The sequence below is a fragment of the Crocuta crocuta genome, unplaced genomic scaffold (genome assembly GCF_008692635.1).
Source record: "Crocuta crocuta isolate KB4526 unplaced genomic scaffold, BGI_CrCroc_1.0 scaffold147, whole genome shotgun sequence".
Classification (NCBI taxonomy): Eukaryota; Metazoa; Chordata; class Mammalia; order Carnivora; family Hyaenidae; genus Crocuta; species Crocuta crocuta.
Window position 1 is genome coordinate 2,668,694 of NW_027532594.1, and position 18,020 is coordinate 2,686,713.

Consider the following 18,020-nt stretch of genomic DNA (forward strand, 5'->3'; position numbering starts at 1 on the left):
CCTCCCTCCCTCCCTCTCTCTCTCTTTCTCCCTCCTCCCCTCCCCCGCTTGCACTCGCTCTGCTCTCTCCTCCAAAAATAAACATAAAAGAAAGAATATTAATAATAAGCAAAGTATTACATCCTCATTAATTCATTCTAGCAATAAACTGTCTCTGAGAAACATCTATAAAGATACAGTGAGAAACGAACCTATTCCTTGTCCTTCAAGAATTCACAGGTTACTGCTTGCAGTTAAACTACATAGACTTCAACAGAACCACAGTGAAATACTACAAAATGGCTTAAGAAATGTATATGCTATATCAGAATGCTGTGTATAGAAAAAGAACTAAGTTGGAAATCCAAGACTCAAGTTCTATCAAATATCCAGTTGAACTTTGGGGAAGAGTTTTGTGCAAGTTTTTTAAATTAGAGGTTTTAATTAGATGACTCCTAAGGCTCCCTTCAGCTCTAATGTTCTATAATTGCATTTGTCATAATAAGAGGCAGAAGGAAAAATGTTTTAGAAGGAAATGTTTTATTTTAATTTTTTTAATGTTTTATTTATTTCTGAGAGAGAGAGAGCAACAGAGACAGAGAGAGACAGAGAGAGAGGGAGCGCATGTGAGCGCGTGAGCAGGGGAGGGTCAGAGAGAGAGGGAGATACAGAATATGAAACAGGCTCCAGGCTCTGAGCTAGCTGTCAGCACAGAGCCAGACGCGGGGCTCGAACCCATGAACTGCGAGATCATGACCTGAGCTGAAGTTGGACGCTTAACTGACTGAGCCACCCAGGCACCCCAGACGGAAATGTTTTAAAATAAAACTCTGAGAAAGAAGAAACAATTTCTATCTGGTATGAAGGTTGAACCATATATGGGGAAATCAAGAAAGATTTCTTGGGGGAGATGACATTTGAATTGAGTTTAGAAGGGTTCTGGGAGTAAAGGCTATTCCCAGGACGAGTGAACAGAGTAAGAAAATAAAACATCAAGCGTGTTCTGAGGAACATGTGATACTATTTGATTAGAGTCTAGCTGTGTTTTACAAAAATCAAATAGGAACTAGAAGTTAGTGAAAATGGCCAGAAGGGGATAAACGCAAATGGTTCTAGTATATTACAATGTACAATTCTAAGAAACAGATTAAAACTGATTCCAAGGTATTGGTCTAGGAACTTGAATGAAAGTGGTAAAGAGATAGGGAACTGAAACAAAAAGGAAGTTATGTGAGTGGTAGTGATGAGAAATAGATTTTGGGGCCCACATAAAGCCTCAGAGAATAATATGCTAAGACCAGAAATACATTAATAAATGGAATGAGTTATTTGTCTGATATGTCCCACCAATCATAAAAATGAGAGAATATAGGAGGCATGGCAAGCCACCATCACTGTTGCTGATAAAATAATTCACAATAGAACCAATGACCTCTATCAATAACATCTACTACCAATAACAGCGAATGATCTGTAAATTATTTACTATGTATCAAGCACAATACTGTATTTAAAGTATTACATTTATAAAATTGAGGTCCAGAGATGTGAGATGAATGCCCCACAAACTTAATAAAGTTGCCTAAATGAAAACCTCACCATCTTAACCACTTGCTATATCAATGAATGTTACAGAGTTGATTCTTCCAAATCTTTCAAAGTTATGTATCAGAGGACTATGTTGGAAAAAATTTCCCAAACAATCAAGAATGTACGACTTTACAAAAAGTAATCTTCTATAATAATTTATAGCAATATGCATGCTCTCAAACAATATGCTAGGTTAAAATTTTTGTATTTTGAAATAATTACAAAGAACAGATCTCTTAAAAAAAAAAAAACTCAGAAAACTCTTCAGCCTTTACTCTCTTCTCCAAATTTCTACAAAATCCACCTATCTAAATGGAAGGTTAAGAATCATTATGAAATGGTGATCCCCTTAATAGTGGTGGAATAAAAACTTCAAACACGGTTTTCTCCATAGAACTAACAAAAACACTGGCAAAAACTGTCAAAAATAAGGGAATGAATTAGTAATTTTAAAATATTCCTACAAAGAAACACCCAGGACCATATAGCTTCACAAGAGAATTCCACCAACTATTTAAAGATTTAACACCAATCCTTCACAACCTCTCCCAAAAACTAGAAGAGGGAACACCTCCAAACTCATTCTGTGTGGCCAGTATTACCCTGACACCAATACCACACAAACACATTACAACATAAGACTACTAGAGACTAATAATCCCAATGGAGATAGATACAAAATCTTCAACATAAACTAGCAAACCAAATCCAGTTACATATGCTATATACCATGACCAGATGGGATTTATGCCAGGGATATGAGGGTGTTTCAACAAAGAAAATAGATACGGAAAAATATTTGACAAAAATCCAGCCCTTTAATGATAAGAATACTCAACAAAATAGGAAAAGTAGGAAACTCAATCTTATATATAGGGCATCTCTGAGAAACTTACAGGCTAACATCATACTTAATAATGAAAGACTGTAAGCTTCCCTCCTAATATCAGGAATAAGGGAAAGATGTTTGGTTTTGTCATTTCAATTTTGACACTGTATTGGGAATTCTAGTCAGGGAAATTAAGCAAGAAAAATAAATAATAGGCATTCAAATTGGAAAGGAAGAAGTAAAACTCTCTTTTTGTAGTGACATGATCTACAAAGAAAATTCTAAGGAATCATTAAAAAACTAATACAGGTAATAAACAAGTTCAATGAGGCTGCAGAATATAAAATCAATATACAAAAATCAATATTATTTATATACACTAACAATGAATAATCTAAAAATGATAAAAACAACTAGATCAAAAAATACACAATAAACAAATTTAACAAAAGAAGTATGAGATTTATATACTGCAAACTACAAAATGTTGTTGAAAGAAGCTGAAGACCTAAACAAATGGAAAGAGATCTTATGTATAAGGATTGAAAGACTTAAGACTGTTTAAGACAGCAATACTACGCAATTTGATCTACATATTCAATAAAATTCCTATCAAAATCCAGATGCCTTTTTTGCAGAAAATGAGGAGCTGATCCCAGAACTCATATGGAAATGTAAATGATCCAGGATAGCCAAAATGATCGTGAAAAAGTGAACAAGGATAGAGGACTCCTGTTTCTCAATTTCAAAACTTAGTACAAAACTAGAGAGCTCAAGACAGTGTGGTAAAGGCATAGGTCAGACATGTAATCAGTGCAATAAGACAGAATCTAGATATAAAAACCAAAGATTTGTGGACCATTCATTTCCAACAAGAGTGCCAAGACAATCCAATGAGAGAGAATTCTTTTCAACATTTCATGCTGAAGAACTGAATATTCACATACAAAAGAATGAAGTTGAACCTCCCATCCTGTACTATGCACCAAAATTAATTCAAAATGGATCAAAGACCTAGTTGAAAGAACTAAAACCTTAACACGTTAGAAGAAAACAGAGGAAGAAATCTTCATCGCCCTATATTTAGACAATGGTTTCTTAGATATGACAACATAAATGCATAAGTAACCAAAGAAAAAATGAACTGGACTTCATCAAAATTAAAACTGTGTGTTTCAAGGATACTGCCAAGAAAGTAAAAAGACATCCACAGAATGAAAGAAAATATCTATAAAGCATATATCTAGTAAGGGTCTAGTATCCAGAATATAAAAAGAATTGTTATAAATCAATAATAAAAAAACAACCTAATTTAAAAGTGAGCCAAGGATTTAAAGAAACATTTCTCCGTAGAAGATATACAAATGGCCAGCAAGCACTAGAAAAGATGTTCAATGTGACGTTACTCATTAGGGAAATGCAAATAAAACTCACAATGAAATATCCCTTCATATCTACTTGGGACAACTATAATAAAAAAGATAAACAATAGCAAGTGTTGCAGTGATATGAAGAAACTGAAAACCTCATACAATGTTGATAGAAATGTAAAATGTCACTAATATGACATTAAGTATTAGACACTTTCCCCCAAGGAATACTGTTATATAATTCTTTATATGAAAAATAACATATTAGCAAATATACATGAAGTGTATTCTGGGAGTGAGGAAGCTTAATACTTCCCCCTTTTTGCCTCTGCTCCCAGCTCTGTCTTCTACCCAATGCAGCAGCTCTCCTGAGCTAAAGCAGCTGCTGGGGTGCATAGGCAGGCAGGGACTACATGGAGGGAACTATAAACCTCTGCAGTGTTCTCTCTGGGTGGACAAGAAACTACGGAGCAGCAAGCATAAAGACTCTAAAAGCTAAGGAAAAGCTTATTAAAAGGTTGGATCCTTTTTACTCTTGAGGCAGGGAGAGAAAGAGAAGACCGGGCAGAGATTTCTACTAAAAACCCTATCAGGAACTGATAACTTGAATATTGACAGAATATCTGAGATATGAAATATAAATGTTAAACAAATATCCTTGAAAAGGCAGGCAGAACCTGCAACAGAAAATCTAGTAACAGCCCAAAAGTGAAGATACTAAACTATTCTAGCAAAAACTAGGCATTAAGAAACCCAGGAGTTAAAGTGGTATAAAGGTGTCTGTACAGTGGAAGACTGGAAGAATACAGGGAAGGGAAAGTATTCTAAAGGTTTCATCTTATGGAAAGGAAAAGCAGTGAGAGTATCTCAGTGAGAAAAAGGGATAGGATCTTATAATATGTTTACAATCTTCAGGAAAGAGAAGGTCACCATTAACAGAAGTACCAAATTAAAAAGGACAAAAAGGGAAAAACCAGTAACTTAGTCAATAATTTAGCATCCATTTCTAATTTTCAAATCTAGAAGGAAATTAGTTTAATTTGATAAAGACATATGTATCATCCTAAATGATGAACTATTAAAATCATACCAATGAATACCAGAAACCAAACAGAAATGTCTACTAGGACCATTATAGTCCAATAGTGTCTTGCCAATGTAATAACAGCAATGCTATAAAGAAAAAGAAATGGTCGATAAAGAAAATTGGTGAGAAGGTGTTTCTATTTTTGCTTTTTTTTAGTTGATGTAAAAAATATGTAGAAATGGAAATGAAATAAAGAAAAATAACACCTACAAAACGCCTGTAGAAGAAATGGAAATGAAATAAAGAAAAATAACACCTACAAAACACCTAAAATAAAATAAAAAGAAAGGTACAGGGAGGGCTTATTTGAAGACAATTTTAAAATCTACAGAGAACATAAAATCTGAATAATAAGAAAGATGTACTGTGTTCCTCTCTGGGAAGACTTAGTAACATGAGGAGGTGAATCCTACCAAAATTAAAAATACATATTTAATGTATTTCCACTTCCAACTGAGCAAGATGCTATGGGAAGTTGATAAAATTATTTAAAAAGCCATGTAAAAAAAGTTAACCGCCTGGGTGGCTTAGTTGTTTAAGCATCCGACTATTGGTTTCCGCTCAGGTCATGATCTCGTGGCTTCGTGGGTGGATCTCATGGCTTTAATGGATGTAGGCTGGCAGCACAGAGCCTTCTTGGGATTCTTTTTCTCTCCTCCTCTCTCTGCCCCTTCCCTACTTCCACTGTTTCTGTCTCAAAATAAATAAATAAACTTAAAAATAAAAAAGGTAATGACAGAATAAACACGAAAGGCTATATGGTGGTAAGGGGTGAATTTTCCAAAGTTATCAGAAGACTACATAAAATCAAATAAAAATAGGGGCGCCTGGGTGGCTCAGTCAGTTAAGCGTCCGACTTCAGCTCAGGTCATGATCACACGGTTCGTGGGTTCGAGCCCTGAGTCGGGCTCTGTGCTGACGGCTAGCTCAGAGCTTGGAGCCTGCTTCAGATTCTGTATCTCCCTCTCTCTCTGACCTTGCCTTGATCACACACACACACACACACTCTCTCTCTCAGAAATAAATAAAACATTTTTAAAAATCAAATAAAAATAATACCAGCTTAGGAATAAACAAATATACCAGTAAACATAATAGGGAATCCAAAACTAGGTCCCAGTAGTCAAAATAATTTAATGTAAAGCAGAGGTGGTATTTTTTGCCAGAAGGAAAAGGACAGTTTTTAATCACTATTGCCTGAAAGTCAAATTGTGCCCTTTACCTTTTTTTGTAAATAAAGTTTTATTGGAACACTCTCATGTCCGTCATCTGTAAATTGTGGCTACTTTCAAGCTACAGAGATATACAGGTGCAACAGAGACCATCTGGCCTGAAAAGCCAAAAATACTATCTGGCTCTTAAAAAAAAGTTTACCAAACCTTAGTTTATTTAATAAATTATCTTATTACAATTAGCCAGCAGCTAGAATGGGGAAAAAAGCTGTACATCTCTACTTCACAGTACATAAAAATAAATCTAGATGAATTGAAGATACACATATAACAAAATCTTTCTTACAAGAAAAGCTAGGTCAGAAAACAATGTATAACCTGCAGAGGTGTGTGTATGTGTGTGTGTGTGTATATATATATATCTGGCTATATTTCATCTAAAAATAATATTATCAAACACAAACAAAAACAAAAAACAAAGTAGTAAGTGCTGGTGAAGATACAGAGAATTGGAACCCTTATGCACTATTGGTCGGAATGTAAAATGGTGAAGCCGCTATGGAAACCAGTATGGCAGCTCATTAAAAATTTAAAAATAGAATTAACAGTATGATTCAGCAATTCCATTTCTGGGTATATACCCAAAAGAACAGAAAGCAGAGTCCCAAAAAGATATCTGTATACCCATTGTGATGGTAAATTTTCTGTGTCAACTTGGTTGGGCTGTGATGCCCAGATAATTTGGTCAAATATTATTCTGGATGTTTCTGTGGAGGTGTTTTTTTTGGATGAGATTAACACTTAAATTGGTGGACTCTGAGTTAAGTGGAATATCCCCCATAATGTGGGTCAGTGTCACCAAATCAGTTGAAGGCCTTAATAAAACACAGACTGATCTCCTTTGAGCAAGTAGGAATTCTGCCAGAAGTTTGCCACTGGACTCAGACTGTAACTTTTCCCTAAGTCTCCAGCTGGCTACCCTATTCCATCAAAGTTTGGGTTCATCAACCTCACCAGTCATGTGAACCAATTCTTTAAAATCAATTTCTTTCTCTCTCCCCCCATCCTGTGGGTTCTGTTTCTCTGGAAAACCCTAACATGCCCGTGTTCACAGCAGTTATTATTCACAACAGCCAAAAGGTGGAGGCAACACTAGTGTCCATGAGTGGGTACACAAAACGTGGTGTATACACACATGCTACAGCATGGAACGCTGAGGACCATATGCTGGGTAATACAAGCAAGTCTCACACACACACACACACAAAATACTTTATGATTTCACTTATATGAGGTACCTTGAGAAATCAAATTCTTAGTTGCTGTTTAATGGGTATGGAGTTTCAGTTTTGCAACATGAAAGTGTTTTAGAAACCATATTTAACACTACTGAAGTATATATTATTAAAAATAGTTAAGACAGTAAATTTTGCATGTACTTTGCTAAGATGAAAAATTTTCTAAAAATTTTAAGGAAAGGTAGTGAAAATAACTCAAAAAAACTAAGTAACATACATTCAACTGCAGAACAGAGAATATATTCTATCCTGTTAAAGATATTAAATATCTTTACAGTTCAAAATATATTATAAATTACTCAGTGTTTCTTTTTGAAATGAAAAACAAAATTAAAAACAGTAATATTTTACCATCTAGCAAGTCCCTGCTCTTTTTCTCTGGGCTTTCTGCTACATGTTATTGAAAGGTATCAACTAAAATGGAAAACAACAAAGAACAGAATTGCAATCTCTCACCCAAACTGCCACCACTCCAGAGGAGGAGGAATTTTAACAAACACCACCATAATTTGCCACACATTTCTGCTGCTCTCATTTCAAAATTCATAAATCAGCATTTCTAAAAGCAAACAGAATCTAAAATTTTGACTCCTTCTTCAGTCCAGAAATTGCCAAGTTACTGAACTCTTACATCATTTAACTGATGAACAACCACCCAAAACAACTAAGAATCATTAATTAACTTTATGAGAGAACAAGCACTGTTTATCAGCTTCACGTTTTTGTTTAAAACTAAAAATAACAGTTATGTTGCTCCTGAGAGGATTCTCTGAATTTATTTATAACTTCTATAAATAAGTTTATTTATAATTTCTATAAAGAACAAAGTAATTAGGTAATCTTTATGGAATAAATATGGATATTCAGATTACTAAAAAAATCTTCAGAAAAAAAAATCTTCAGAAAAGAAAATGAAAATGCCTTAATATGGTCTAAGCCTTACATTTGCACCCTTATTTTCCCCCAACTCTGTGCTCAGGACTTAAAAGGTCCCCCTCTGCCTACAAAGCTCTTCTCCTCACTCTTTGCCTTCCTTAATTCCACCCACCTGTTGATTCTCCAAGAGCTATAACACTTCATCAGCAAAGCCTTCTCTGTGCTCCCAAACTAGATCAAACTCTCCCTAGAGGATTTAGGCTTTTGTTTTATTATATATCTCTGCTTCACAGCACCAATGATAGTGGCAATTTTACAGTTGTTTGTATACTTACTTAATTACCTTCCACTTTTAAACTACAAGCTCTATAAAAGGTGATGTAGAATATTAAACAACATTTGTATCCCCCATGCATAGCACAGGGCATGGCATGCAAATATCTGTGAGTCAATGAACTTGTTGAATGAATGAACGAATAAATGAATATAATGAACTTTTCTTATGCCAAGTATTCTGGCAGGATAACATTTATGAATCCAATGCTTCTTGAAAAACACAACAAAACGTGTCTAATTTTCACTATACAACCTAAGTACCAACGCCTAAGGACTTCATGCTCACTTTACAAGTCTTTTTAACAGATATCCTCATTAATCACCATCTGTTTACATGTGCTATTCTAAATGACATTTAGGTTACACTTCTGAAACACTTTCTGCCTTCAACCTCATCTCTAGAATACCAGCTAATACAAAGCACCTGGATTTCAGGAACACAGACCTGAAACTCGCACACCAAACTAAACTGTTATGTAAATGACAGAAATGACACATGTTGGTCTATAATGGATCTCTAGACTACTTTTGTACCTATTTTACTTGTACCACTAAAAGTCTGTCACTAGATTATAGTCATTTTGAGCCCATGACAATCAAACTACAGATGAAAAACAACAGTTTTCCCAACAGTCTGGACAAAAGCCAGCCTGTACAGAATATTGCCAGTTAGAGGGTTTCTAGGTTTCTATCAACTTATTTAGTCGAGGTGGACTTTATGGGGCAATTATATCCTGAAAATTCTGTAACTTAATTTTATAAATAAATTATACTTTCTAAGTCTCACCCAGGCCTGATTTCTGGCTTTTCCACATTTCATTTGTGTGCCCCTAAGCAAGCAACTGAAAATCCCTCAGCTTCAGCTTCCTCATATGTAAAATTAGATGATACCTACATCGTATGGTGGTTCTGAGGCTTCAAAAGATGAAGTGGGCCTGACTTAAGCATTCTCAGTGCCCCTTCCTTTTTACACTCTCTGCTATACAGGAATTTTATTATTTTCTGCAAAGAAAAATATTTTAGTAAAAATGATGTCTTTCATGTATCTTAATAAGCCTAGATTTTCAGGTTCTGCTTAAATTTATTACTAATATAATGTCTCGGATAATACAGAGATTTATATCTACTATGAAAGAAATGAAAGGTGCAGATTAATCAAAAACACTGCATAAAAGCTACACTTAATGGAATACCCTAACCATATGAACTAACCAGCTGTAAGGGAGTCAGCAGCAGATAGCTGTATTACCCTTTAGACTGTATAATTAGGAAAACAGCAGAGCCTATCTTCCTTTGGTCAATGCATGAATGAAGATTCAAACATACAAAACAGAGAAATGGGAAAAGTAAGGAATGGCAAAACTAAGAAAATGGGCAAAAACTAAGACTCCTAAATTTTTATATTTACTTATACACCTTACTCCTAAAATTTTAATCAAATTCAAATAAGCACCCAGCTGAAAAGGGGGAAAACCAACAGGAAAGTCAGCTCTTCCTGTTTGAGGAGAAACTGCCAACTTGTTGGCACAGGAAAGATCAGGCAGCAAGCTCTTTCCTAACAGAGTCCCCACCTGGCAGCCAGGTTTCGTAAAGCAAATTTCAAGAATTCTCTAGCTTCCCACTTTCAATCTAATTATAGAACTTTATAAAACCATTTTCTCTCTCACACACACACACTCTTTCTCTTCCCTACCCCTCACATTCTCTCTAAATCCTTCTGTGTTGTGATACCACAAGAAAAGTTATGAATACATCTGACAATTTTTCCCAGAACATAACATATACACAGAAAGGAACACCTCCTGCTCTGTACATCTGCATCATTATTCTAACAATAATAAGCTCCACAATAAATGATGATTGTATAACATACTTTCCCTACCAGAGCGTCAAGTATTCACAGCATAGAAACTACAGTAAAGTATACAAGCCTATCCAAGTAAGTGCTAAAAGGTATGTATCTCAAATAGTTTTGAAACTCCTCTTTTGGGAATGTCTTTAGACTGTGTGGTATATTTTATTTAACTGAATTCCACAAGTAAGATAATTTGCTAGGGTCTGGGAATGCATTACGGTATGTTACTATAGAGTTCATAGTACAACAGAATAGCCCCAAATCAACTACTAATGACAGATGGAATGATTTAATGAATGAACAAATATTCACAAATGCTGACTACATACCAGGCACTTTTCTAGACCCTGGATACACAGCATGAACAAAACAATTACCCTGCCTTCATAAAAAAGATAAACCACTTAAAAAGTATAAATTTCGTTTTCAGAAGTGATTAAAAGCCATACAGTGCCAGAAAGGACTTCAGTCAAAGCAGTGCCATAAAGGAAAGGACTATGTTTGCTGCAAAAATGATAAATTTGCTCTGAAGTCAGGGGTTTAACATGTTTTAAAAAATAAGAGTGTCACTGATAGCATTATATAAGCCTATAATACGGCTTTTTTGAAAAAAAACTTTAACCAAATACATACATTCATTCAGTCCTGCCCCTTTCATTTTATGAATGAGTACACAAAGGCCCAGCAAGGCTGAGTCACCTCCTGTGGATGCACAGTTAGTCAGCGTTCTAGAGCCCTGGAGGCCATGCCTTCTAGTTCAGTGCTCCTTCTGGAAACACAGCTTTATTTTTTAAGGAAAAGTGCTATAGCCTTTAGGTTTCAAATCTTTTCCAACCTTCCGAGCTCAATGAGGCTTACATGTAAGTCACAAATTGTCAGACTAGGAAACTGAAACAGAAAGAGGTCAAAATAATTTTCTACTAAGAGAATAAAGCAGAATTGTGATCTTGATCACACTGCTATTTCAACCCTTCCAGTGCTCCTAGCTCTTTTCTACTGTTATACATTTAAATCCAAGGAAAACTACTAGCTATTTCAAGTTTGGGATTATTTAACTTATTATAAAGTCTATTTTTCAGCTTTAAAATTATATGATCTTTGGTGCTTTTAAATACTCTATTAATACCTTAAATTAAGATATTATAAAGCGTTCACAGTGTATGAAAGACTGCTAAATCCTACCACACAGATTTTTTTTAAATCCAATCTTGCCTTCAAAGTTAATACTAGAATTTTGAGGGTACCAGTTATCCAGAATGTTAGCCAGATCAAGAACTAACTTGGGCAAAGCACCTGGATCTGTCTAGACATAGAAAGAGAAGCAACTTTCAGACTATCAAGTCCCAGGAGGAGAAAAGTCAAACCACCTGACCCAGTCCCACTTGTCCCCTCCCACCCTCCCCTTTCAAGCTTGGTCCTNTGCTTAAAAGCCATTTCTTTTCTTTTCTTTTGTTTTTTAGTTTTAGTAATTCTTTTTTTTGTTTGTTTTGTTTTTCTCTTTTTTTTTTAAATAGTTTATTGTCAAGTTGGTTTCCATATAACACCCAGTGCTCATCCCCACAAGTGCCCTCCTCCATGCCCATCACCCCCTTCCTGTCTCCCCCATGCCCATCAGTCCTCAGCTTGTTCTCAACATTCAAGAGTCCCTCATGGTTAAAAACCATTTCTGAGGGGGGTCTTGCTGGCTCAATCAGCAGAGCATACAACTCCTGACCTCAAGGTTGTGAGTTCAAACCCCACATAGAGTGCAGGGCTTACTTAAAAACAATTTTTTTTTAATTTTTGAAATCTACTCAGAAAACTTCAGGACTACTCTGTTACTGTCTTTAATATGTACCACCATTTATTATACTGTGGACAATCTGTGATTTATAATTCATTGTCTTTAGCTACTGCTGAGTAACACGTTAGGAAGTAGCTTTATGAAAACTACTATATTTTTACTTTGGGAAGTATAAAAAATATTGCCCTACTCCTACTCTCATGAAGCCTCATGAGAAATTTCTTTCCTATGTAATGTCCAAAAAAGTTTAGCTTTCCCTAATTACTTAGTAGGTTTTCATTTTATGAATAATGGGGGAAAATTACATTACATTACATTACAAATGTAATGTCATCACATTTCTTTTCCCTTGCTTTGGATACAAGGACACTCAGGGTCAAATGTGCAGGTCAACCTTAATAAATTTGAGTATCTCATTCATAGCTTATAAAACCTCATGCTGAGCTTCTATTTTTTATTTTCAGTGATTCTGATTTTAAATTCTTTTCTATTTTGTGATTATAAATTCTTGTAAATCACCTCAGATTTTTTTAATGATGCATGTGGCTCTGACTTCAAATTCTTTTTTGTTTTCTGATTATATATTTGTGTAAATTGCCTCAGATTCTTCATAATTCAAGATTATGCATAAATAAATAAGCTACGGTATTTTTAAACCCACTGTATAATATCTGTGCTTGACAAAGACTTGTGGAATTAAAAACAACCCAGAAAGCAGAAAAGCATGGCTGATTAGATCATCTGGTCTTATTCCAACAGGAATTTTTCTCATTTTATTTCTATTGTACATATTTTGAATCCATGATCTAAAAATAGCCTATTTGCCATTATGTTAATGAAATCAATAAAAAGAAACCTTATTTAAATCAGAAATACTTTTCATTCTTTGAGTATCTTAGGATTTTACTTGCTTTCAATTAGATAATTTGTTTTCCTCTTTAATACAGTTATATGATTGATGGTTCTTTAAAGAAAATATTTTAAAAAAAACTGTGGAAGTAACTATGAGTAAGGACTGTGACATACTGAAAATGGCTACAAGGGGAAGTTATGACATAATCTCCCTGAGTTTGAATGGAAATCTTGCTAGATTAGAGTCCATGTCTATGATACTAGATTTCCAATTCCTATTCCCAACTACTTCTCTTTGTGATAGTAGGTAATTCACTTTCTGGAATACCATTCACTCAACAAATACTCACCAAGTATTTGCTATATGTAAAGCACTTATGAGTTTTAAAGTACTCTACAGAAAAAAAAAGAGTTTCTTTACCCAGGAAAGTGTGCTTGCTATAAGGAAAGCCTGCTACCTATTTTGTTGTACAGCACTAAACAAAGACTCGGCGTTTAAAACAAATAGGTCGATTCTCTTTATGTGTGGTAGCTATGTCTTATAAAGTCACTGCAAACACTGAATTAGCAAATACTGAACCACTGTTTCTGGGGGAACTACAGGGCTGGGTTACTGTGAGCCTCCGGTCAACACGTTCTTCAACTGATCAATACATAGCCTTGTTTTGTGTGTGTTTCTGTTTATAGATGGTACCTCAGCACTATTCCCAGGAGCCATTTTAAAACAAAATCACCAACAAAAAGCACAGAAGAATGAAAAACGCAAACTGGGAAAAGAACAGAAACAGGAAGGTATGGCATTGCTGGAAATGTGCATGCCAGGCAAACCAAATTTTCTCAGCCTACACGTGTCCATGAGTGCACTGCTGAGTACTGACTCCGCGGTCACAGATAAATTTTAGAAAGCAAGCAAATCCACAAATAACAGAATTTGCAAATAATGAGGATCAACTGTATATGAACCAAATATTTCAGTGTGGTCTCTGCTTTGATGATCACCAAAAGATAAAGATCTGGGAAGATCGACTAATAAATAATCTTCAGTGACCATGCCAATTTAAAGAGTTTTGGACTACACTACTTCAAGAAGATGTCTGAGGCCTTCACAAGTTGGTATCATTAAAAACATGACTTCCTACCTGGTATATTCTAAAAGGGATATAACGAAATCCATTTTCTTCTGCAGGATATTCCATGAGTTTCCGGTTGATGGCCCAAAATTGATCAAATCTATCTGTAATGATAAATTATTTATTATTAAAAATAAACATTATAATTTAAAGCCTCACATAAAGAAATGAAAGTTATTAAATATCCTCTTAGAGGTTTCTGAAAAAGCTTCATTTACATATTTATCTTTCCATAACTAAACATAAAACAAAGTATAAAATTAATTTTTTCTAAATAGTTGCTTCCCCCTCCTAGATTTTTGCATGGACATTTTATCTCCTAAAAGAAACCCCAAACAAGTTATGACTACTTGTGTTATCAAGGCAAAAAAACATCAGACAGGGATGAATGTCTAGATTCTCTTGGTCTATTCCTACTGTCTAAACTATTAAAGAACAACATCAAGTGATTTAAATTTTAACCATAACTTATTTAAAGAAACAAAGTCAAAACACCAAATGCAATAAACATTAAACAGCAAAAAAGACAAAAATACAGGAAAGGGTTTGAAAGAAATGTGGAACTGGCACTTAAGAAATGACTATCAATTATAGCTTAATCTCAGAGTGATTAAATAATTCCTTTTTAAAATTTTCAGGCTCAGTTAAAAATAACCCACTTTACTGAGATATGATTCACATTCCATAAAATTCACCATTTTAAAGTGTACAACTCAGTGGTTTTTAGTATATTCAGAGTTGAACAAACACTGCCAATATCTAGTTTCAGAACATTTTCAACCTTCCAAAAAGAAACCCATACCCATTAATAGTTACCCCTTTTTCCTCTCCTCCTATCCCCTAGAAATCATTAATCTTTATTCTACACATTTCATATAAATGGAATCATACAATATGTTGACTTTTGTATCTGTTTTTTTCCTTGTTTCCAAAGTTCACTTATGCTGTAGCATAAATGAAATTTCATTAATTTTTATGGCCAAATAGTACTTCATTGTATGGAGATATTATTTTTGTTTTGTTTTGTTTACCCATTCATCAGTTCATGGTCATTTGTGTTGTTGTTGGCTACTATGAATAATGCTAATATGCTATCAACATTCATGTACAAGCTTTTGTGTTGGATGCGTACCTTCAATTTGCTTGGAAAACTGAGTTCTATGATAACTGTTTAACTGCCATATGGTAACGATTTTTTCAGAAACTGCCTATCTGTTTTCCAAAGACGATGCATCACTTTACATGCCCCCCAGCAATATATGAGGGTTCCAATTTGTCCACATCCATGTCTACACTTGGTATTGCCCAGCTTTTTTATTAGAGCCACACTGGTGAGTCTGAAGTGGGATCTCCTTACATGTCGTCTTGCATTCTCTAACGACAAGTTATGTTGAGCATCTTTTGCTTACTGGCCATTTACATATTTATTTTGGAGAAATGTCTATCGAATCCTTTGTCCCCTAAGTGGATTATCTTTTTATTGTTGAGTTGTAAGACTTTTTTTTTAATGTATTCTGGATACAAGCTCCTTACTGATAAATCTACACAAATATTTTTCCCCATTCTATGTGGGAATAGAATGTTTTTAAAGTAACTCTTATTGACTTACCCAAGAATCCTACCTTAAAATTACTTTTAATACTCAGAATCAGATCTTTGTAAAACATATGAATGGCACTAGAATTTCAGATCAAAAGCACATTCTCTACTACTAGCCTCATCTCAATCCAATTTACTGCCAACCTGTCAATACTGTTTAGGCCATCATACTTCTGTAAGAGAATAAAGTTTAATTGTTTCTCGTATCCCTGTCCTAGAGGACTAGGACAATATCTAGGCCACTTCTACTCTCATCCTCAATTCCAATCTGGGAGTTCACACTGTATCAGAACGGGTATGATAGGTAACTCAGAATCCAGTTAGTCCAGCATAATTTCACAGATGACAACAAAAGCCCAGATTGTTATGAGTTTCATGAAGAACCAAGAGCAACGTTCAGTCTTCTGATTCAAAGCCCACAACCGTTTCAACAGTTGCAACCACAAAACTGCATTTTAATGCTAAGAGTAGCTCCTTTAACCACAGTCCTTTCATATATGAATGAATTATTCTTTCAATGCTTTTTAAAAAGAATCTATCATCAAGTATCCAGCAAGAATGTTATAGCTAAATAAAATGACTCTTCATGCAAACCTGAAATTTTATGTACTGCCTCATCATCAAGTCTCTAGCACTTATGAACGTGCAGGCATAACATATGCTATTGAGTCAAAGAATGAACCAGGAGAACACTATACACATAGCCTTTTATTGAAAACATTTTGGGTTCCAATCCTAGGTATGTAACCAAATAGCTAGGCGACTAGAAACAAATCAATTGAAAACTGACTAATTCACTTACAGATGAAATAAAGAGGTTCAATTAAATAGTTTCTGATACATCTTCCAAAACCAAAATCTTATAATTATTTAAGATGTCTTCTTTTATTGAAACAGAGTTTGCTGAAACTCACAAGCAAAACTTTATTATAAGAGAAAACTGAACTGTTTCCAACAGTGTTTTTGAAAGCAGTGGTTCTTAACCAGGAGAGATTTTTGCTGGAGAAATTTTTGGTCATCACAACCATTTATGTGTGATACTAGCATCTACTGAGTAGAGGACAGGGATGCTGTTAAACATACCACGATGCCCGGGACAGCCCCCCACAACCGACAATTATCTGACCCAAAATGTCAGTAGAGCTAAAGGAAGGAAAGCAAACACAAGCAGTAAAAAGTACAGACAGATAATTTAGTAAAAAGGTTTTACATACCTATAGGGAAAAAAGATAAACTGGAAAAAAGGAACATTATAGTGCCCATTATCAATTTAATGACTCTGCTTCAAACTCACCCTTCGATAGGTGTCCTGCCATAATGGACACAATTGAAGTCTTTCTACTCTGACAACCACATGAAGCTTTCTCAGTAGAGTGCTAAAAGGTCACTGCCAGAGAAAGAGGTTCCTGCTTGCACAGGCACACTGAAGGCCTCCAGACCCCGTGAGCCCTGGATTTCCTCTGGAGGCCCACATGGGTAGTCATCCTGCAGCTTCCCACAGAGCTGCCACTGCATCTGCATGCCCAGCCCACTCGCTGCTAGTGGACTGTGCCCCTGGCTGCCCAGTGACTGCAGACTAGCTCCAGTCTGGGCAAAATAGTGAATTTCTCTCCTAGTCCAGTGGACTGATCTACACGCTCTCCAACAAGTTCTAAATCCAGCCTTGGGGAAGAGGCTCCATGTAAGTGTGACTTTCCTCCCTTAGCCCATATGCAATTTTCTTATATCTTATAGTCACTCTTTTATCAGAGCTTAATAATTCTTCATATGAAACTTACCCTGTTTAACCCTCTGTGTGGTTTCTATCTCCTGACTGGACCCAGTCTGATACAACTATGTTTAAAAGGAATAAAGACAGGGGCGCCTGGGTGGCTTAGTTGGTTAAGCGTCCGACTTTCGCTTAGGTCATGATCTCGCGGTTCGTGGGTTCCAGCCCTGCATTGGGCTCTGTGCTGACTGCCAGCTCAGAGCCTGGAGCCTATTTCGGAGTCTGTGTCTCCCTCTCTCTCTGACCCTCCCCTGCTCATGCTGTCACTCTCTCTCTCTCTCCTAGAAATAAATAAAAATATTAAAAAAATTAAAAAATAAAATAAAAGGAATAAAGACATAATGAAAGATCTGTATTAATAGTAGCTTTTAATCTTCTTATAAAACTGTTATGTTCTTACATAAAACAGGTATTTCCTCAACAATACTAAAAACATTCCAACCAAGAATAATCTTTTATAATTATTTTTTATTATTTATAATAATCTTTTATAAGC

The 18,020-nt window shown here is 35.3% G+C and overlaps 1 protein-coding gene across 2 annotated transcripts in view; it reads right to left on the minus strand.

Moving 5' to 3' along the window:
• The window catches only part of ATG5 (autophagy related 5), a 132,768-nt gene that overhangs the window by 40,327 nt on the left and 74,421 nt on the right, over window positions 1–18,020 (minus strand). For both annotated transcript variants that reach the window (XM_077780022.1, XM_077780023.1), the window contains one exon: window positions 14,167–14,261. In XM_077780022.1, the coding sequence (XP_077636148.1) occupies window positions 14,167–14,261 (95 nt within the window). The remainder of the gene's footprint in view (window positions 1–14,166; window positions 14,262–18,020) is intronic.